We start from the raw sequence: 23,085 nt of genomic DNA, 5'->3' as shown, positions 1-23,085 counted from the left end.
CTCCTAACATCGTCGCTACGCACTGGCGCTCCTTCGCCTACCCCCAGCTCTATTATATGCCCTGATACCTCCCCATTATCACCCGCCCCGCCACACTCCCCCTCTCCTCCTTCCCCCTCCACGGCGGGGGAGGGAGGAAACCCGAGAGGAAACAGGGCGTTGAAGGAAGGGACTTCGCGATAAAAGCGGAGGCCCCATTGGCCCGAAGGTTGTATGCGAGCTTCCCATTGGTCACCTAGCCGGAATCCCCGCCCCCGTCGTTCCCGCCCATCTACCCCTCCCCCGCCGCCCCGCGGCCCTCCCCCGCGCCCCTGGCCAGCCCCGCGGCGGGGAGGGACGGACTGGGCGAGTGTGGAGGCTCCGGCGGTGTCAATGGCTCCTCCTGCCACGGAGCAGCAGCAGAAGCAGCGGCGACGGGGCTGAGGAGGAGGAGAAGGAAAGGCTCCTTTAAGGAGGAGGAACGACGACGCCTCTTTTTCCCTCTATCTCCTCCCTTTACACTCATTTCCCCTTCGCCGAGGAGAGAAGGGGGGGAGGAGAGAGAAGAGGCCGAAGAAAGAGAAAAAATTCCTCGCAGAAATCTCTTTCAGGGGGTGTGGGGGGGAGGAAGAGGGAAAAAAGAGAGCCGGGCGCCCCCCGCTCCCTCCCTCCCTGCTCTCCCTCTCTTCTCCCTTGCTCGCCCGCCCGCCCACTCCCCCCGCCGCCGGAGACGCCGCTCGGGAGTCGGCGGGACCCGGGTCTGTCTCCTCGGCCGCCGCCGCCGCCGCGCTTCGCCTCGGGATCCCCAAGCGGGCGGACGCCCTTTCTTTCTTTCTCTCGCTCAGCCCGTCTTTCTGTCTCCGTCCCTCGCTGTCGCCCCGCCCGGCGGCCTCGGCCTTCCCCGTGCGCCAGGCCCGCCCGGCCGGCCTCGCTCGGGCTCCGTCTGTCTCCCCAGCCTTTCTCCGGACTCGGGGTCCCGCTCGCCCCTCCGGCCGCCCCGTCTCCCCTTCCCCTCGTCCCTCTCCTCCTTCCTTCCCCCCTCCTCCTTCTCCCCAGCCCCTTCTCCTGCCCCGGAGCTCGCTGTGCGTTTGCGCGTGAGTGTGTGTGTCCCTCCGCCAACGCCGCCACCTCAGCCCGGCAAATGAACTCCGTCCGAGCCGCCAACCGGAGACCCAGGCGAGTGTCGCGGCCGCGCCCGGTGCAGCAACAGCAGCAGCAGCCCCCGCAGCAGCCGCCGCCGCAGCCGCCCCAGCAGCAGCCGCCGCCGCCGCAGCAGCAGCAACCCCCGCCACCGCCGCAGCAGCAGCCTCCGCCGCCGCCACCGCCGCCTCCGCCGCTGCCCCAGGAGCGGAACAACGCCGGCGAGCGGGGTAAGGCCGCGCTCCCTCCCGCCGGCCCCGGCTCTCGGCCGCCGGGGCACTGCGGGGTGGGGAAGCCGGGCGGGTGCGGGTGCGGGTGCGGGCGGGCGGCCTGTGCGCCCCGGGGGTGGGAGACGGAGGCCGAGCGGAGGCGGGTCCCGCGGTGCCGCAGTGTCAGCCTGGGCCCCGGGCCCCCGGCCCCCGGCCGGCAAGGAAAAGCCGCGGCTTCCCGACTCGCCCGGGCTCTCGATCAGGCCGCGCTTTGTTTGGTTTCGGGGGCTCGGCACCCTCCACCCCACCCCTCCCTGGGAGCTTCTCGACTCGCTCGCGCACCCCGCGGGAGTCTGTTGGCGGCTGGGGGGCAGGCGAAGGGTGGGAGTTCCCCCTTTTCTGCCGCCTTCCACGGTCTAGGCGCCCCCCTTCTCCTGGTAGGTGGGGGGATCGGCTGGGAGCGATGGGGCGGTGGGGTTGGCTGGGGAACTTGTTTTCCCCTTTTCTCTGGGTAGCCTCCCCTTTCCCGTAGAGGAGGGGGCCGGGAGGTCCGAGTGGGCCGTGGAGCTGGCCAGGAAACTTGTTTCCCCCACCCCCCTCCCACCCCCGGTCACGGGGTAAGGGGGAGCAGCGACTCCTCTCCCAACCCCACAATGTTTGCTGCGCAGTTTGCCTTTAGTTACAGAACCCTTGGGAAGGACCCGTTAAATCAAGACCTTAAAATAAATAAATATCGAATTCATCGGCCATTTCCAGCCCCCTCCCTCGTGTGCAGTGCAGTTACCCTTCCGCTCTGCCGGCACCCCCGCTCTGGTCCCCACCATGCTGCGCAGCACCTCTTCGTCTCCTGGTGGGGTTTGAACACCCCTTCCCTAGACCCGGCCCCCTGAGATTGTGAGTGTGCATGTGTGCGCGTGTGTGTGTTGTGACCAAGGCCTAGTGAAATGTGTCATTTGGACCCAACTGTGCAGCGCTGTCTGGTAACCACCATTGTCTAAGGGCTGAGGCTCCCCGGGGTTGGATTCCTGCTTTAGCAAAAATAATGTTCCGTTCTGCTTGGATGATACGGTTATTTTTGGGAGGCTCGTGAGATGGGGGTGTTGCACCTTGATCTCCAAACCTAACTATTCTCTTTATTAATTAGCTGCTTGCAGTGGGGGTGGAGGTCAGTACCGTGTTTTTGTGTGTGGTTGTTGTTTTAAGGAGGTGCAGAATTGTTAGGAGACATTTTGGTGTTTTAGTTGTCAGATTAAGGTTAATTTTCACATGCGTTGGTTGTCACACCTCCTTTGATTAGGGAGACTGAGATTAAATGTGTTTTTAAAATTACACATTCTTCCCTTAAAAGCTGTTTCGTTGCTGTACTTAATCAAAATATTTAAGAAATGAAGGTGTTAGTCTGAAAAATAGTTAAAAAGGTTTGCACTAGTCACAGATAGTCTCTGAGAAAGCAATTTGCTGTATGTTGCTTGAAAGATGATGATTTTAAGTCAGAGGGCTTGTGCAACATAATTGGTAAATATGCTTTAATGATTCTTTGATAGGCTTACCAATTTTTTGGCAAATTAAAAAAAATCTGTAGTCTACCATTTCCTTTCATATATGCATATCACAGTTACTCTGGTGTTCCATTCAAATAATATTCAGGTCTTGTTCCAGAATTGGCCCTATATGTAATAGACTTCACCAATTTTTTTGAGAAAGCAATGAAGCAAAATTGAAATGCTGGCATTGAATATTAAGGATGTAGTGATTTGTTAATAACATTAACACTGAATCAAAATGTGTCAGCCAAACTTAATCTACTTCCATTGTGTATTTTAAAATGTTTATTCTGCATCTCCATTTCGTGATTTGTGTGTAATTTCAAGCATAGTTGGTGTAATTCTTGGACATTTTTCTTCATTTGCTCAAAATTATTAGCTATGTAAGCTGATTTTTACTTACATTTGAAGTAAAGGGTCTTGGTTGTTGGCAGTCACATGCCAAAGTGTCAGTTTTCTTTTTATTGATGTTCATAAATTGACAAAGATGTTCATGAATCAGAATATCAGTAGGTACCTAGTCAAACGGTAAATGAAATGCACTGTAGGCTTGTTGCTTTGCTGCATCTAGTAGAAACTGTTCTGGAGAGTCAGTGTTGGCACAGAGGGGAAAAGAACTTGCTGATTAGCCTTCAGGGAAAATAGTACAGTCTTTCAGAGGGCAAATGGATGTCCTCAAAATGAGTGAAACATTAAGATGAACTTTAGACTATAATCATAAAGATTTTGCTAGCCTTGTATAAAAATATATCATTTTTGAAAAACTAGCGTTTTGTTTACATTCTTAAAATGTCTCCTGATCACATATTAATCAGAAGTCACCTAAAAAGAATATTCTTAAAACTTTTATGGAGCATACAGACAGTCACTATTTCTAGTTTGGAAAAGGAGACTTTTATTATTGATAAATTCTTTAAGAATCTGCAGAATTTGATAATTTTTATAAGCTAATTAAGGAACTAACGCTAACAGGTGTTTGTGGGCTCTTTTCTCTTTTTAATCTTTACTAATTCTTGATGAATATGTAATTTTTGATTTAGTCTTGGATAGAGTTACATAATAGCCAATAAGACAACTTTCCAGGTAGGGAATTGAAGTGAGAGTCTCTGTTTTAAGATAAGTTATATCTTAAATATATGTATCTCTATATATGCAATCCCAATTTATATGAAGATGCACATCAGGTTTTATAATGGTAATATAGTATGTTTTCAAACACACATTTTGTGGGACCAGTTTTTAGCTGCTTCCACACCAACATGTTAATAAAAACTTTCTTGGCAATGCTACCAAATATATGTATACATATATGTGTGTGTGTGTGTATATATATGTATTGATAGATACAGATATATGTGTGTGTACACATGTACACATTTTCTCTTGTCTGTTATAGCCAGTGTTTGAAGAGAAAGAAATTGAACTTTGTAAAAGTGAAATCTTAGAAGGACTCATCAAAGCCATCCTTGGGAAAGGATTTTTTATATGCCACATTGGGAAATAGTGGCCTGGGCATTTCATGGAATGTCTTCTTTAGTTATGTTATCTGAAATGGCCCACTGTCTTAAGTCTGAATGTTAATCATTAGCCTTTTTAGTCTTAAATTCCTGTGGAATTTCACATACCACTTTGGACCAGTAGAAAATAATTTGTGTTCCATATAGTCACAGTTTGATAATATAGTCCATGTTTAATGAAATGAAGTATGTGGGGTTGGATTTTTGAGAAACTGTTTTCGTATATTTTTATTCAACACAAAATTTTTCTTAACCTATTCATAGGGTACTATGTGATGTTTCAATACATGCCTATATCATGTAATGTTCAAATCAGGTTAAACTCATCTATCTCTTCAAATATTTGCCATTTTCTTTTTGGTGAAAACATTCAAAATCCTTTCTTCTACTCTTTTTTTAAATACCTAGTACATTATTGTTTCTTACAGTCACCCTGCTATACAGTAGAACCCCAGCACTTATTTCTCCTTTCTAACTATAACTTAGTACCATTAACCAGCCAGCCTTTCCCCATCCTTCTCTCCCTCCAACTCTTCCCCTAGCCTCTGGTAATCACTCTTCTACTCTCAACTTAAGTGAGATCAACAACTTTTTTAGCTTCCATATATAAGTGAGCGTGTGTGGTATTTGTCTTTCTATGCCTGGCTTATTTCACTTATGGATGTTTAGTTCCATAATTGCCCATCTATCATAAAAATGATGGGATTTTATTCTTGTTTCTCTTTTTTTTTGACTGAATAACATTCCAGTGTGTGTACATACCACATTTTTTTCATTCATCAGTTGATAGACACAGGTTGTTTCCATTTCTCAAGTGTTGTGAGTAGAGCTGCATCAGACATGGGAGTATAGATTTTTTTTAACATACCAATTTCATTTCCTTTGGTTACATACTCAGGTTTGCTTGAAAATTCTAAAGGGATTTAACTTTTGCAATCTGTTCTGCTGAACTGCTTTATCCCTGGAATCTATTTCGTATTTTTTTTTTTTTGTAGAAGTATGGGGGGAAATTGCAAGTCTGCAGAAATGCTGTATATTCTGACCTGTAGGTTTTAGTTATTAAAATTAATTTCTTTGAGCCAGGCATGGTGGTACACTCTTGTAAACCCAGCACTCAGGATGTAGATGTAGGAAAATTGAGAGCTCTAGGCCAGCCTGGGCTACACAGTGCGACTCTGTTTCAAAAAAAATTTGAGTAGGTAATAAATGTACATAATTCACAGTTTGAAAGTTCCCTTCATATATCTGCCTTCAGCTACTGAATTCTACCTGGAATCAATCACTATTCATTATGTTTTAATAAAAGATGAAAGACTCAACTGCAAGTTTTAAAAAGTAGGTGTCATTTTTTTCTAGTTACTGGGAAGCATAGGACTGCTGAAAAGTTAATGAATGCCAAATGTTAATAGGTTTTGATATCAGTTAGTAGTCTGAAGTAATTTTATAATGTAATAATTTAGCCTCTTTAGTCCCATACTTGTGGGATAAAAATCTCACCTTTGGGGGCAAGGCATGGTGACAAATTCCTGTAATCCCACCCACTTGGGAGCCAGAAGAAGGAGTGTCGTAGCCTGAAGCCATTCTGGGCAAAAGCAGGGGACCCTATCTGAAAAATAAACCAGAGCAAAAAGGGCTAAGGGTGGTGGTGGTGACTCAGTGGTAGGGTGCTTGCCTAGCAGCATGGGGCCCTGAGTTCAAACCCCAGTACCACACCCTCAAAAAATTTCACTTATGACCGTGAAATTCGAGGGTTTTTAAAAATTGAACATATTGAAATAATTTGGTAGTACATTATTAAGTGAAATATTCCTGATGGAACTAAGTATTTATATTATGCAGTAGTCCAGACACTCCTTGATGTTCTAGTCATGAACATATGTACCTTCCATTCTATTGTCTTTACTCATGGTAGCTTATCTTTAGGTACTTCATATTTCTCATAGAATAAGGAACCTCTATCCACAACCTTAATAGATAGAGAAGATTTGAACCAAAAAACAAGAAAAACAATTTCTCCTATTTTAGGATGTAAGTGCTTTGGGGGATTACTCTACCATCTGCTGGTTTAACCTTCAGAGTACATCCCATGAGAGAAGTGTCATTCACTTTTGTTTTTTTTTCTGAAGAGAGTCTGTTTTTTCATAGTTTAGAAATTACTTGAGGGGTTGATGGAGTGGCTCAAGTGGTAGAGTGCCTGCCTAGCAAGTGTGAGGCCCTGAGTTCAGATCCCAGTGCTGCCAAAAAAATTTTCTCTGTCCACTAGAAATTATTTGAGGGAGAGCCAGATACGGTGATATCTGCCAGTAATCCTAACACTTGGGAGGCTGAGGCAGGAGGATCACAAATTCACTGACAGTCTGGGATACACAGCGGGACTCTGTATGAAAAAAAAATTTTTTTTGAGGCATATAAATGAGGGTAGTATCAGTGGTTCTGATAAGGCCAAAAGGCTGTCCCTGTATTGCTTTTGTCTTGAAATCGGGCAAACCCAAGGAAGGAAAAGCCATCTAGCTTGGAAACCTACAAGGTAAGGCAAGAACTACCAGTGGATCCAGCCTGTTAGTGAGGACTTCCCCCCCCACCCCGCCAAGATTTGAACACATTCAAAGTTCATGAGTATAGTTGTTGTCCCTCAGCATTGAGGGGGACTGGTTCTAGGACCTCCTCTCCATACCAAAATTTAGGGATGCTCAAGTCCTTTATATAAAACGGCGCAGTACAGATTTTGTATATAACCTATGTATGTTCTCCATATACTATAAATTCTCTCCAAATTACTTACAATATCTAATACAATGTAAGTGAGTTGTAGTTGTTACGCTATCTTGTTTAGGGAGTAATAACAGGGAAGAAGTTTGTACATGGCACATTCTGTACAGATGCAATTTTTCCCCCAAAATATTTTCAGTTCATGGTTGGTTGAATCTAGGTATATGATGGAACGAGGTGGATACAGAGGACCAACTATATTTTCTCTGTTCTTTTTCCCCTCTGTATGTCCTAATGTTGAAAATAATAAATCTACAATGATGAATTATTTTCAATGTGAGATCTCTTATTATCTTCCTATTTCTAACTAATAAATACTCTTATTTTGTGTCTTATCTCATCCTGCTTGCCTTTGAAGCATTACTGTTTTCTACCTTTCATTTCACTAATTTATTGGCTCTTTAAGTTACATTCTATTTTCCAAAGATTAGGTTAGTATATAAGATTTATTGCACCAAATTACAGTTGGTACCCTCTGAAAATAAAATTATGGTGATAGAAAATACAAGGGATAAGACAGTTGGATAGTAAAACATAAAGAGCTCAAAGCTGGTCTGATCACTGATTAACTGTTTAGTAACAATGAACAAGCAGTGCAACCTCTCTGTGCCTTACTTCATAATCTTTAAAAAGGAATTAACACTTGCCAATAATTACAGAATAATTGTAAGAATAAAAGATAGTAAAGTACCTAGAACATGACAAATGCTCAGTAAATGGCAGGTCTTTGAAGTGTAAAAAATAATAAGAAATTGCATCAGCTGTATATAAACCCAAGAGGTAAAATGTGCATGAGCCATTCAAAAGAAGAGTTGCTGGCATACCCCAAAATTTAATCTAGATGACTTGGTATAAACTCATGGAGGCTCATTTGTAATTGTAAATAACCAGTTTTACCAGCTAGTGAATTGAGATATTCCTTAAAGAAAGAGTAAGGAAACAAAAGAAACAGTATTTGAATATAAACACTAGCTTTCTGCTACATGCTGGTCTGTGGGGGACAGTTTCTTGCATACTATCTCATTTAACTCTTTTAGCAAGTCTGGAAAATAGATGTCATTATGTAGTTTTTCAACAAATGAGGAAACTAAGACCCATAGTTACATAGCAAAGACAAATTTCAAAATTGATTTTTATCATTCCATTTTTTGATAAGGAAAAATACAAAAAAAAAAAATTTGGTAGAATGCCTCCATCACTTTCTGCCCTTGCAGCTCTGTCCTGTATCCCATCCCATCTATCCTTTGGGGGTAATGCCATTGCTTGTTGTGTCATGTGGTTTCACATTTTCCTTGTAACCTGATCTTAATTTTGCTGCTCATGTAGACTTGTCTCAAAAAGGTACTGCACTGATTGACCAGCATGTTTTTTCCCAGTGTGTTGATGAGATCACTAAGTGCTTATTGTACAAAGGAGGGCAGATTTCCCCTGAATTACTCACAAGTTATGAGTAAAAGATGTTAAGTCATTTTCGTTCTTGGTGACGGATTATCTCAGGAGGGGAAAAATGTTAGTTAAATAATAGTATTAGACTTTCCTAGTAATTTTGACTGATTTGTGGACTAAATATGCTTTCCTCATCAGAATTTTGTGTTTATTTTATGAGCTTGGATTCTTTTTTTAAATTTGTTTGGTTAATGTAAGATATGTGCTTAAACTTCATCCTTAGAAAATAGAGAAATGAAACCAACTTACTTCCTTTACATAATTAATTTTGGTTCTAGGCAAATGCTGAAAATAGCTTATTTTTCCTTGAAAATGAATATATTGATTGTATACTTTAATTTTAAAACACCTCAAGTAAGATAGTATGTTAAAGAGTTCTATATGATTATTGTTTACTCTCTCAATTTCTAAAAATCCAGTTGTTAAATATTCCGCTCTTCTAACAAATGAAACATTGTGAAGTTATGTTCAACAAAGGGGAACAGTTATTAAAAACTATTCTTCCAGCTGATGACCAAACATTTAAAAAGTCACTAAGGAGTACTTCTACATCTCATGAGAAAAAAAGGTGCCATTCTTCTTCTTTTTTTTTGGTTAAGAAAGTCTACTTTTGTATTTTCTCAAGCTTAAAAATTATTTGAAGGTTAGAAAGTAAGAAAGAACCTGTGCTTTAAAATTACTTTTCTGATCATAATGGTAATCTTAGTGTCAATATTCCCCTAGTGAGCAACAGTACTTCTTTTCCCAGTAACTGAGTTAGGTTGTGGCAAAATCTTTATTGAAAGCTTTTCTTCAGTATGGACCTAACCAGCCACCATATGGGTTCAACCTTTTGGTTTCTTTAGTATCATAAAAACATCTGACTTGAATCAGAATAGTCTTTGCTGGTTTTCTTGCTCTATTTAAGTTTAGGTGCTTGATTGCTTAGTGTTCAAAGTTTAGATAAGAGATTTTTTTTTCTATGCTTAAGCATTGATTTTGTATCTTGTATCCATAGTGTGTAACATGGTGCACATACAAGAACGTGATTTTGTAAGAATCTAACACTTGAAAGGAAGGGATGGAGAAGAGGAAGAGCATGTAACTTTTTTATTTGCTTATTATGTTTTGAGATGGACACGACTGGTGTACACTTGTCACTAGCAATTATTTCTTCCCACATAATTGGTCATATCTTTTTGAAAGGAGAAAAACAATAAGTTTTAAGGAGAATTAAAAATAAACAGAATTTAACAAATGAAAAGTAGGAGTCTTTGCAGGCTTGTATCTTGGTGTGGAAGAAAGATAAAGACTTGAAAAGAAATGGAAATAAAAGCCTGGTGCCAGTAGATCATGCCCCTAATCCTAGCTATATGGGAGACTGAGATCAAGAGGCCAGCCCAAACAAACAGTTCAAGAGACCCCCCATCTTCAAAATAACCAGAGCAAAATGGACTGGAGGTGTGGCTCAAGAGTATCTGCTTTGCAAGTGTAAAGCCCTGAGTTCAAACTCCAGGCTCACCAAAAAAAGATAGAAATGGAAATAAAGACAAGGCACTATATTTTGAAATCTAGTATTTTTAACAAAGTGATTTTATAGTATAAGGTCAGCTATATGTTAAATGTAGCCACTGAATTCATAGTTGCATATGAATAACTGATACCATCATAATCCTCTGAAAGGCATTTGTATTTTTAAGAGTCTAATTGTGATTGATTCCCAAATTTTGGTATTTTAGGCTCAGTTAAAGAGATTGGTAAAATTAAGTAATTTGGAGACAACTTTTTGACAAGGACTGCTGCTTTAGAGGTAAATAAGTACATAGAGGAAGGTGGGGGGTAGATTCTTGCAAACAGCATGCTACGCACATTTCTTTACCTAATCTACCTCTGACTTCAGCTTTTTTCTTAAAGTTTCTTTCTTCTCCCTCTTACTTCCTTTTTTCTTTCCTCCAAAAAAGACTAATTTTGGGTTGAGAATTGGGGTAGAGAGTAGAAGTGTTAGAGCCTGTAGGAGTGGTAGAATGTATGGGTCATTTGGGTTAGAAAGTCTGTGTATCCTTTATATTATTTCTATAATTTATGTACATTTAAACTATACAAATGTTTATTAATCTTTTTGAATTATGCTTGTAATTGAACTAGGTGAGTATACACATGGTATGCAGCATGATGACTTTCATAAAGTGAGTTTAGCTGTGTAAGAAATGATGCTGCCAGCATCCTAGAAATCCCCTTTGAGGGCCCTCCCAGTTATTACTCCCATTCCCATCTATCTAATTGCATGAATTGGTTGTACCTGTTTTTGAACTTTATATAAATATAATCACCCAATGTGTACTCCTATGTATCTGTCTGGTTTCTTTCCTATAGTATTTATTGTTGCTTGTAGCGTTAGTTTGTTCATTCTTGTGGCTGTTTAATATTACATTGTATGAGTATTTTACAGTTGATGAACATAGAGATAGACATAAATGTTTTTGTGTTTTGAGTGTCAGGAATAGTGCTTCTGTGATCATTCTTATGAATATCTTTAGTAGGCACATGCACACATTCTCTGAGTTTTATGTATCAACACATACTATTGCTTATATTTTCTCAAAGGCAGAACTTTCATTTGCTTTACAAGAAATGAAAGGGCATCTTTAAGACATGAATATGACCCCTCATAATCTGTTGCTAAAACATTTGACTGGACAGGATGATTCTGTTTCAAATATTAGCATATTTATTTTTTAGTGGGACTGGGGTTCAAACTCAGGGCTTTGTGCTTACAAAGCAGGCACTCTGCTGCCCCTTGATCCACACCTCTATTCCATTTTCCACTTGTTATTTTGGAGATGGGGTCTCCCAAGCATATTTTCAGGGTGGCCTTGAACCACAGTCTTTTCGATCTCAACCTCCCAAGTAACTAGGATTACAGGAGAGAGGTACCAGCGCCCAGCCAGTGCATTCATTTTTTTAGTAGTTTGGTATGTCTGCTCTTGTGTCCTTTAAAAGTTCGATCTTGAGGCTAATAGTTAAGCCACCAAAAAATAGTAGAGGAGACTACCATGTTCTCCATTTTCATTTTTGCAGATAGCCACATTTGGTATTAAAATATGCTAAGTTATGCTATAAACATGTTACTATAAAAGTTTTGTGCTTTTCCTTTTCTTTCTTTCCTTCCCTCTTTTCCTTGTTGTTTTTTTTTTTTTTCTTTTCCTTTAAAGAGACCAGGGTCTCACTACATTGCCACAGCTGACCATGAACTCTTGTGATCAAGCAGTCCTCCTCCTTCAGTCTTCCAAGCAGCTGGGACAAAGGTGTGTGTCACTGTGATCTGGCTTAGATGCTAAAATGTTTTATATACAATTTTATTCTTTTGTACTTTGGGAAACAGTTTTATTTAATTTTAATTTTTTGCAGGTATGCAGTCTTAAAATCTGAATTTTTTTTTTTTTAAACAGTCAGAATATTTACCTATCCATGCTGAAATTTCAGCTGCTCGGGAAGTTGAGGCAGACGGATCGAAAGATCAAGGCCAGCCTGGGCAATTTATTAGTAAGACCTTGTCTCAAAATAAGAATTTTTTTAAAGGGTTGGGTATGTAGCTCAGTGATCTGGAGTTCATTTCTTTATACCAGAAGGCGAGGAAGGAAAGGAGGGAGGGGAAACCCATCAACCTAATTATTTCAGTTTTCCTCCAAAAGATTGCCACTTAGGTTTTTTTGAGGAGGGAGGATCTTTTTTTTTGTACTTTGGGAATAAATTAAATATTGTGGACTTAACGTGATTCTCTGAACCTTCACTCCAAGAACTATTGCTTCCTTTTGCTACTGAAGTGGTCATAAGTGTTTTTGTTTCTCTGCTTAAGTTCCATTTTAAGCTTACCCTTTTAAATTCCTTTAAAAATAGATTATGCTGGATGTGATGCTGTGTGCCTGCACTCAGGAGGCAAAGGCAGGAGGATTGTGTCTTCAGGGCCATCCTAGGCTATATACTGAGTTCCAGGCCAGCTTGGACTACATGTCAATACCCTGTCTCAAAACAAAACAAAACAAAACAAAAACAACAAAGTTTTTTCAGGGCTTCACGCATGCTAAGCAAGTGCTCTACCACTTGAGCTGTACTCCCAGCTCTTTTGCTTGCATTTTGTTTTTGAGAGAGGCCTTGCTAACTGCCAGGGCTGGTCTCGAACTGGCCATCCTCCTGCCTCTACCTCTCAATGTCTGGGATTACCAGTGTACACCACCATGCCTGGCTTAAATTCTATATTTGTTTTTGCTATCATTTGGTCCTCTGGTTTTCTCCTTATCTTTGATTACCCTTTATTATCTTATTGTCAGCTTATTTTAAATTTATAAAACTTTCACAGAAAATTTTAGGAATATTGCAAAAGATGTTTTTCTAGTCCTTGACTAGATCTATCCATAAAAGGAAGATGAAGAAGTGCCTCTGCCAGCATCCTTGATAAGTTCTTCTTCAAGTGAAACCTTGAGTTAAAATGCTCATGGCATATTCACATGTACTCCCTCTGATACAGGTACCTCTGCGAATGACACATGGGGCTCTGTTTTTAAGGAAGTACTTGCTTGAAATAGATGATATGGTAGCCTTAAATATGAAAGGAGGATGCTCTTTCAGCACTTGCCAGTCCAGTACTAACAGTTGATCTTTTTTGTCCACAAAAGGCAGATTAGAGAAGAAAGCATTTCTTCTTATTTTTACACAGCTGCATTCTATAAATGTTATCCTTAACTTTGGGAATAGGGAGCCTGAGCTGATTCAAATGTAGCTCACCCTCCCCTTTTCTTAATTCAGAGTGGTTTTGTTTTGTTTTGTTGCATTACTGGGGTTTGAATTCAAGGCTTGATGCTTGCAAAGCAGGCACTCAACTGCTTGAGCCATGCCTCCAGCTATTTTTGCTCTGGTATTTTGGAGATAGGGTCTAACTTTTTGCCCAGGCTGGTCTGAGCCATAATCTACCTAGTTTATTCTTCCTGCTGTCTTTGGAATGACAGGCTGGCTCCATCATGTCCACCTTTTTTCCATTGAGATGGGGTCTCACAAACTTTTTTGCTCAGACTGGCCTCAAACCATAATCCACCTGATCTCAGCCTCCAGATAGCTAGGATTACAGGTATAAGCAACTGGCACCTATCTAAGAGTGATCTCTCATTGGGGGCTTTTAGAAAAACATGATATCTGAGATACTCTTAAAATTGTTGAATTATTAGTATAAATAAATGGTGGTTGGAATTTGTTAGTTATTGCTATATAGACATAGTTCCTGCCTTTAGGGAGCCTAAAAGTTTAAGAAGCTGAATTTAAAAACAGGAATGAGTTGCAAATAAGGATACTGTTTTCATTGCAATCTGCTTTTTTGGCTCATTTTCTGCTTAACAAGTAGAAATCAATATTTCCATTGATCAGATCAATAATTTATCACCTGAGCCAGCCCGTATTTTTCTGCCTAATTCAGATACACTTAAACATTTTCAAGGATGGTGATATGTAGGGTGGTTTAGAGTTAGATACAGACTTTATACAGTTATGTGTGTGTGTGTGTATATATATATATATATATATATATATATATATATATATATATATAAAATTGGGTTTCACTTGTAACCTTAATCCTTAGACTATTTCCAAGACTAGAGTCTATTAGAGAGCTTTCTGTGAAATGTTGTTAAAATGAAGGTTTATTATAACCCCTGCTGTCTAGTATATGTTCTACCCTTTAATTATTTATTGAATTACCTTTGTGCCACGCTTCAAAAGTTGTTGCAGCCTAGCAATTAGCATTTTTATGTAAGAAAGTACTGCAGAGTTGGGGTCATTCATTCTATTTTTATGGTATTCTTAATTATTATACTCATTTTTTTTGCCCTTGTATCTAGAATTTATTTATTTATTTATTTATTTATTTGGCAGTACTAGGGCTTGAACTCAAGGCCTCACTCTTGCTAGGCTTGCTAGGCAGGCATTCTACCACTTGAGCCACTTTGCCAGCCCTTGCCCTTATATCTAGAAATTGAAGGTAGGAGGACAGGCTTAAGTTACATGTTGCTACAATCTAAGCACCTCAATCACAGAGATAAAACACTTTAAGGTTCCTCTTGGCATCTATAATCTCACATACCAAGTAGTTGTAACTCCCAGGGTGCCTTTGTGGCTCTTTCTGATACAGTCTTAGAGTCTCCATTGTTATATTTTAAAGGAAACCTGCACTCTTATTTCTGTGTTGTTTGATTTGAGAACCTCTTAAATGAAATCCACTGAACTGGGAGAATCTAGATGTAGGGAATTTAACAGGATCTGTAAAGTTAAATCCCTGGCTTTAGGGTGTTAGAAAAATTTCACTTAGCAATTATATACACTAAGAGACTGGGAATATATATTCTTGATTTAGTAAACTGTCTAAAAGTATATGGTGAGATCTTGGTAGTATCTTGGGATGGTAGAATTTGAGGTGATTTTTATTTTACATTTCTTCATTTTTCAAATACTGTATATGGAATCTGGAGGGAGGGAAGCTTCGTGACATTGGTCTTGGCATTAATTTCATGGATATGACAACAAAAGTAAAAATAGACACATGGGACTACATCAGATTCAAAAGCTGCACAGCAAAGGATATAACCAACAAACTGAAAAGACCTTATGAAGTGGGAGAAAATATTTGCAAACCACTTGATAGGAGTTTGTCTCAAATACATGAGGAATTTCTACAGCTCAATAGCAGAAAAACTAATAACTCTTATTAAAAAATGGGCTAAGAACTCAGACAGACATTCTCCAAAGAAGACATGCAAATGGCAAGCAAATATGTGAAAAAAGATGATGTCACTAAATTATAAGATAAATTCAGATCAAAACTATAAAGAGAGATTTCCTCACTACTGTTAGGATGACCATTATCAAAAAAACAGGGTGGGAGTGTAACTCAATAGTAGAATGCTTGCCTGATATACAGTAGGCCTTGGGCTCAATCCCCAGCACTGCTTCTCCCCTTCTTTGGGGGTGGCAGGGAGGGGAAGACAAGTGTCAGACAAGATAGCAGAGAATTGAAACCCTTGTATTCTGTTGACAGGAAAGCTGCTGCTATAGAAAACATGATGGAGGTTTCTTTAAAAAACTAAAAATAGAAGACTAACTGTATTATACAGCAATTTCCACCTCTGGTATTTATCCAAAAGAGTTGAAATCAGTATCTTAATGATATACTCCCATGTTCATAACTGTAACTATTAGCAATAGTGAAGGTATGAAAACAGCCCACTTGTTACTGATGAATGGATAAACAAAACATATATGCACACAATGGAATATTATTCAGCCTTTAAAAAGAAGAAAATTCTGTAGTTTGCAATGACGTTGTTATACCTTGAGGGCAATTTGATAAGTAAAATTAGCCAGTCACGGAAAGATAAATACTGCATGATTTTATTTATATGAAGTATCTAAAATGGTCGCTTTTGCAGAATCAAAGAGTGGTGTGGGGTTGCCAGCAACTGTAAGGAGGGGCAGTGGAGAGTTACTAATTAAAAAGCGTAAAGTTTCAGCCAGACACTATGAGTAAGTTCTAGAGAGCTGCTTTATAAGATAGTACCTATAGTAAATGATACTGTATTGAACACTGAAAAAGTAAGAGAATAAGGGCTGGTGGAGTGGCTCAAGTGGTAGAGTACCTGCCTAGCAAGCATGAGACCCTGAGTTCAAATCCCAGTACTGCCAAACAAACAAACAAAAAAGGGACAACTCAGTGATAGCTTGCCCCTGGTACCACCAAAAAAAAAAAAAATAAAGTTACACTTTAATACTTTTGATTATGATGTGAACTCAGACTACTTGGTTGATAACATAGTTATGTCCCCATATAAGTCATTTTAAATTTGAACAAAAGCTTAAATTTTGTATTTTTCAATGCTGTATGTTTAACTTTATTAATTTATGAGCATTTTAGTATTTGTGGTTACAGTAACTTTAGGATGATAATTGGCTATATAATTTCTAGGAAATGAGTAGAACTGATGATCAGAAAGTCAGTTAAGAATTAAAAACAAAATTTGGTTATTTGGGACTTTGAGCAACAATTCTGTCTTTCCAGGATAAGCTTGTCACTGTTACAGAATTCTTTTTGCATCAGTTAGACTATGATAATGTAAATTCATACAAATAGTATTTCGCTTACATGCCTGGCCAAATGGTGAAAGAGATATTTAATCTATAAGCAAACTAACTAGTTAGAAAGAAAAGACAAAATTCTTGGTCACAACAGGTGGCTCTCTCTACTCCAGGATAACCCTAGTGGTATAGACTCATGTCTGTTTGATTGTGTGTGTGTGTGTGTGTGTGTGTGTGTGTTGGGGGAGGTAGTATTTTCTTTTCATAAAACTGGGTTTAGCTCTGAATAAATTAATGCCTGTCCATTTATGAGGTGTTGAAACAGATTGCTAAGGGATTGCTAAGGGAAATTGTTTGGTCATCAGTTAAAAAACACACATATACAATATTCCTTACTTTCAAGGTACTATATTCTAGGAAGTTTTGGGTTGTGGGACCTAATATATCTAGGAATAAATAACCATTTCCAAAAATATATGGGCCTTTGTAACTTAAATTTAGTTGTGAGATTTTGATTTGGCTCATCTCACACTCATTTGATTAGTTTTCTGAATATCTTACCAGGATCTTTACAAACCTAAATCAAGAGAAAACAAGGATTTTCCTATTTGAAAGTACACAGAAACCTTCACTTGAAGTGAAATGAGTTTGTTTTGTTTTACTTTAGAGTAGAGGCTACTCTATTCTAAATGTGTAGCTCAGTGATAAAGTACTTGCCTAGCATGAACAAGGCCCAGGGTTCAGTTCCCAGCACCATTAAACAAATAAAACAGAGGCTATTAATGTGATTAGGGAAAATCAGTGAGTAGATTCTAGGTGGTAATCAACATATATATTTAATATGTTTCTCTGAAATAGTGACTTTTGGTACCTGAAGAAACAACAAGAAGAACAACATAGATTTAAATGAAGCTTTATTTTTCAGTGGAGCAGTCATATTGGTGGTATTAGTTGGGGAAAAAGTTGTGTTATGTGAAATCCTTAACTTAAAAAAAAAAATGCTAACCATTTGAAAATAGACAGTAAATGATTGTTTCTGTTTCCCTTTAGCTTCCTTCTCTGGACCCAGGTTTGTTCATATAATTACTAATTTACGTTATTGAGCATATTAAATATGTTCATAGATAATAAAAATTGAGATTAAGTACTTAAAAGCAAGATATGAAATTAATTTGAGCAATCTGTTTTTTAAAAAGGCAAGTGTGCTTTAATGTATGTACAAACAAAAAAAGAGTAGAGTCTTAGAAAGATCTAGAAAGAACTAAGTACAGCAGATATACTTAGTTCTACAGTTATACTATAGCTGAAGTTCTGAAGTGTGGTATGTGTGGGTATGGGCATGCATGCAAACATATCAACCCAGTAAGATATATAAAATTTATTGTTTAAAAATGAATGTCTCTCAGGTCCAGTGAGATAGCACATGACTCTAATACCAGTACTCAGGAGACTGAGGCAGGAGGATCACAAGTTTGAGGCCAGCTAGGGCTACATAGCAAGACCCTTGTCTTAAAAATATTACGTCTTTTAGAAAAGTTAGGGCAAATGGAGCATTGAAGAAGACAATACACTTTTCTTTTTTCTGGCAGCTATTAGTATAAGCTATTTTAATTATTTTAGTTAGAAACAATTTAAAAATGTTTGAAATAGGGCTGGCAGAGTGGCTCAAATGGTAGAGCATCTCACCTAGCATCTGTGAGGCCCTGAGTTCAAATCCCAGTACCACACACACAAAAGTTTGAAATAGAAGAACCATAGTCACAATTCTTGAGGTTTATTCCATTGTCCAATGTGGCATTAAAATTTAGAATCTAAGTCTCCTGGCTCAGTGATAAAGGTTGTTACCTCTTCTTTGTTCCAGCATTTTATTACTCTATTTATTTTTCGTTATAGTAAATTATAGAGCCTATTAATCTGATAAATACTTCTATAATTTCTCAGTTGAACTAATCTTTTAATATTTTAGAATGCTTGTTTTATTCAGTAGCTTATGGGAATAGGCAAGTAAAGTTATAGTTTGTTTCTTACTGTGTGACCTAATTTTTTTATTGGTTTGGTTGTTATCATTGAGGTGCTGGGGATTGAACATGCTAGGCAAGTGCTCTGTCACTGAGCTACATCTCCAAGCCCCTGTTGTTTTGCTTTAGCAGAGATCTGTTAGAAAAAAGGAATGGCACTACTCAGTTTGACGTGAACCATGTTGTTGATAGATTCACATGATTCTTCCCAGTGAAACTGATTTCAGATTTTTACAAACTGGTTAATGCTTTTGAAGAAGAAAAGCAAAGTTCTTTTCAACTGTAATTTCAAGTGTCCATTCAAAATCAGTGGTATTTCACATCAGCATACCAAAAACCATATTCCAAATGATTAAATAATTCAATTTTTTAAAAAGTTACAAAAGAATTAAAAGTACCTTTTCCTAGACAAGGCCAAAAAAATTGAAAGCCATTAAAAAAAAAAATCAAGACGTTAGCTACAGAAAATAAATTGAAAGTTCTGTGCAATGAAAGGCACTATAAATAAAGTTAGGGCAAATGACAGACTGAAAAAAATTGCAGCTTATCTAACATACAAACAAATACATAAGAGTTTTTATTTTAAATTTTTTTTAGCTATAAAACACTACTTATGGAACTGAACTCTTAAAAAAAAAAAAAAACACCTTCCATCCCATTCCTTTCCTTTCACTCTCCTCAGAAACAACCATAGTTGTGCCTTTGATACAAATTTGTTCATTCTGTTTTTTAATACTGTGTATTCATAAACATTTAGTTTTATGTAAAGTGTTGTGGTTGTTGCTGTGGAAATTAAGAGTATATCTTCAAGGAGTTTATTTTTCTGAAGGGTAGTTGAAAACATTGAATATTCTCAAAAGATGCTAATGTGTGCTAAGTGAATAGGTTGATCATGAATGCTTGGCACCCTAGAAACTTTTTTTCGGGGAGGGGGGCGGGGATTGGTAGGTCTGGTACCAGGAATTGAACCCATGCTAGGCAAGTACTCTGCCACTGTACTATCCCAAGCCCAGAAATTCTTCTTAATTACTACATGCATGAATTAAAGAATATAAGAGGTATACATACTTTAAAGGGAAAAGCAGGTATGTGGGTCTTTTCTTGACCTTCACTTTCCAAAGGTATTTACTTTTGGATTTTTATTATTCATTTTAACAGTACTGGGGTTTGAACTCAGGGCCTTACACTTGCTATGCAGGTGCTCTACCACTTGAGTCGCACCTCCAGCCCTTTGTGCTTTAGTTATTTTTTGAATAGGGTCTCTCAGTTTTTGCCTGGGAGGAACTGGACTGCATCCTTCTGTTTACACTTTCCCATGTAGTTGGGGTGATAGGTGCTTTGCAGCCCTGACCAGTTTATTGAGATGGGGTCTTATTAAATTTTTTCCACAAGCTAGCCTCAAAATGTGATCTTCCCAATCTCTGCCTCCCTGTTTTTAAATTTTTTAATACATGTGTATATAAACTTTTCACTAAAAAGAAATCACTCTATGTATGAATTGTCACTCAAGTTTTGTAGATATCCTGAGCATTCTTCTATATCATTATATATACAAGGTTACCTCATACAACCTTTTACAAATAACTTCACATGTTTATGTCACAAGTTCAGAAAATATATTCATAAAAGAGGGTTTTTGGGTTGAAGGGATATTTATTTGCATTTCATTTTTTTGTAGTGAAAGTGATGTTTATTAGGAAAGGAATACACTTTCAGCAAACTAAAGGTGGGTTGTCTATAGAGTGAGAGCGAGAACAACCCTTTTTATTGTTTTTAAGTTTTATTAAGGTATAATTGATATACACCAAAATGCACATATTTAAAGTATATGTTTGGATGACTTTGAAGGAATATTTGTATTTTAAAAGTTGGTAAATGTTGACAAATTTGTTCTCAAAATAGGTATGTGCGGGGCACCAGTGGTTCACACCTGTAACCCTAGGCAATCAGGAGGCAGAAATCAGAATCATGATTTGTAGCCAGCCAGGACAAATAGTTCTCGAGACCCTATGTCAATACCCAACACAAAAAAGGGCTGGAGGAGTGGCTCAAGTGGTAGTATGTCTGCCTAGCAAGCATGAGGTCCTGAGTTCAAACCCCAGTACCACCAAAAAAAAAAAAAAAAAGTGCATAATCCACCATTGTTAATATATAAGATTAAATACTGTTGAATGAATGAATACATGAAATACTTAAAAATAGTGGATACTTTAAAGAATAAGTATGTCACAGACAGAGGAATGTGGTAAAAGGATATTCTTAGTGAGAAGAAATGGGCTAAAGGGCATGGAAGAGATATTACTAGGACAGAATTTTTTTATTCTGCAACATTCTGTTTATCTTTCAGTTCGCTTTATTATTGGCATTTCTTTTACAAAAAGGAAACTAAAGTGGGATTAGGCACTGGTGTTTTTACTAACTGTAACCATCTAAATATTTCCACTCAGAATTTGAAGTTTTTTACATTTGTGACCTATTTTTCTTTTACATGATTCTTCTTAAGACAGATCCATCTGTGCATTGTTGCTTTACTTCAGTATTTGATCATTTCCTTTTATGTGTTCTTTTGTCTTAGTAGCTACCCATATCCCAACCTCAAGTACTTACTGTCATTTACAGTTACTGTAAGGCCCATTCGTTGGTTCATTATGGGTGACGAATTGTCAGTAAATATTTGGCATAGGAAGTTCATCTTGTCACTGCCCTGAATGCTTTCTTTATACAGATTGAGCATCCCTAATTCAAAATTTCAAAGTGCTCTAAACTCTGAAATTTTTTCACCATTATCTTGGCACTCAAAGTTTTCAGATTTCAGAGCAAATTGGATTTTGGATTTTTAGATTAATAGTTCTCAGCTGGTGAAGTCCAAGCAAATATTCCAAAATCTGAAACACTTGTGGTTCCAAGCATTTCAGATAAGGGATATTCAACCTATAATACTGTTTTGCAATGAAGTTTCTAAATACTCACCTTGTTAATTAATGTCTAATACTAGTGCATGAACTTTTGTAATACACAACAGAAATGATACATAATTTATATATTGAGTGTAACAAGAAGAAAATATTTTGGAAAGCATTTATGTGCCAGTTAACTAACTTTGACAGTTGGGAAACAACACAATGAATTTTTGTAATAATAATTACTACAATTACTATTCAGTAGTAGCAATAATAATAATGATTGTTTATTGGTCACTGTTCTAGGTAGGCACTAAATGCTCATTCTTGTAACAGCCCTCATCAGATAGATAATCTTTTACACATTTTACATGAGAAAAAAATGTAAGTTTAGGGAGTGTAGTTTAAGAATTAGAGTCCATGTCTTTTTGGTTAAGCAGCCTGAATGAAGTTTTAATTGCTATATTATACTGCTTCAGTAATCATTCTCTCTTATATATAAAAGGTTTAAAACTATTTCTAGGAAGAGTAGACTTTTTGTTACATAAAAATGATCACCCAGTGCACTGCAGTTTCCTGCTTTAGGCAGAAGGGAGAAGTAATAAGTCATAAATTATAGACTTAGAAAGAAAAACTTGAAAATTGTGAAATGTAAAAAATTGAAATTAGTAATAATTGAGCAAAAAGAAAATTAATTCTTGCATTTTGTGTAAGTAAATATCTATAATATGTAAAAAGATACATAAAATGCATATAATACTAGAATCGTATTGTGTGTATACTTTTATATTCTCTCTCATCATTTAACATTTTCCCACTATAAATACATGTGCATACATTTTCTTTGAAGATGGTCCTCAGTGGATGCTTAATTTATTTCACATATATGCAGAAAATTATTTAATTTCTGGTTTTAGGCATCTAGGTCACCTCTAATTTTTCTTTATTATAAAATACACTTTAAGAAGAAACTTTCAGAGGGCTGGCAGAGTGGCTTAAGTGGTAGAGCACCTGCCTAGCAAGCGTGAGGCCCTGGTTCGAATCCCAGTACTGCTAAAAAAAATTTTTAAAAAGTCAGAAGAAACTATCAGGATGGTGGTATGAATTTCAGCATTGAGATTCTCCATCTCTCCAAAGATGGCAATGATAGACTAAATATGCATACACATTTAATAATAATCAGTCATTTGAAAAATGTAGTTGCTAGCTGCATAAGTCTGAGTCTTTCTCCTCTAGAAATTATAAGAAAGAATGATCAGGAAAAAAAGCCTTAACCTTCATTTTCAGGAAACTGGAAGATTTATGTTTATTAAAGGCTATTGAAAGCATTTGAGAAGGGCAGACACTGTGAACTTAAATACACTTGCTGAAGATAATGGGTTCACCTTGAAGTTCAAAAGCAAAATCTCATTTGTAATGACAGGGTTGGTGGCAGAAGTAACTGGTTTGATTTAGGAAGGAAAAGAAAG

At 38.2% G+C, this 23,085-nt stretch overlaps 1 protein-coding gene across 2 annotated transcripts in view; it reads left to right on the top strand.

Annotated features, from left to right (window-relative positions):
• Positions 1-329: 329 nt before the first annotated feature.
• Positions 330-23,085, top strand: part of Fbxo11 (F-box protein 11) — an 83,670-nt gene continuing 60,914 nt past the window's right edge. Inside the window, exon 1 of one of the 2 annotated variants that reach the window (XM_020171703.2) lies at positions 330-1,349. In XM_020171703.2, the coding sequence (XP_020027292.1) occupies positions 1,121-1,349 (229 nt within the window). In that variant the 5' untranslated portion in view covers positions 330-1,120. The remainder of the gene's footprint in view (positions 1,350-23,085) is intronic. The other variant, XM_020171704.2, reaches the window with a different exon arrangement.

Source organism: Castor canadensis, chromosome 12 (genome assembly GCF_047511655.1).
Source record: "Castor canadensis chromosome 12, mCasCan1.hap1v2, whole genome shotgun sequence".
Classification (NCBI taxonomy): Eukaryota; Metazoa; Chordata; class Mammalia; order Rodentia; family Castoridae; genus Castor; species Castor canadensis.
The sequence above is the reverse complement of the archived record's forward strand: the minus strand, read 5'-3'. Positions and strand labels throughout refer to the sequence as shown.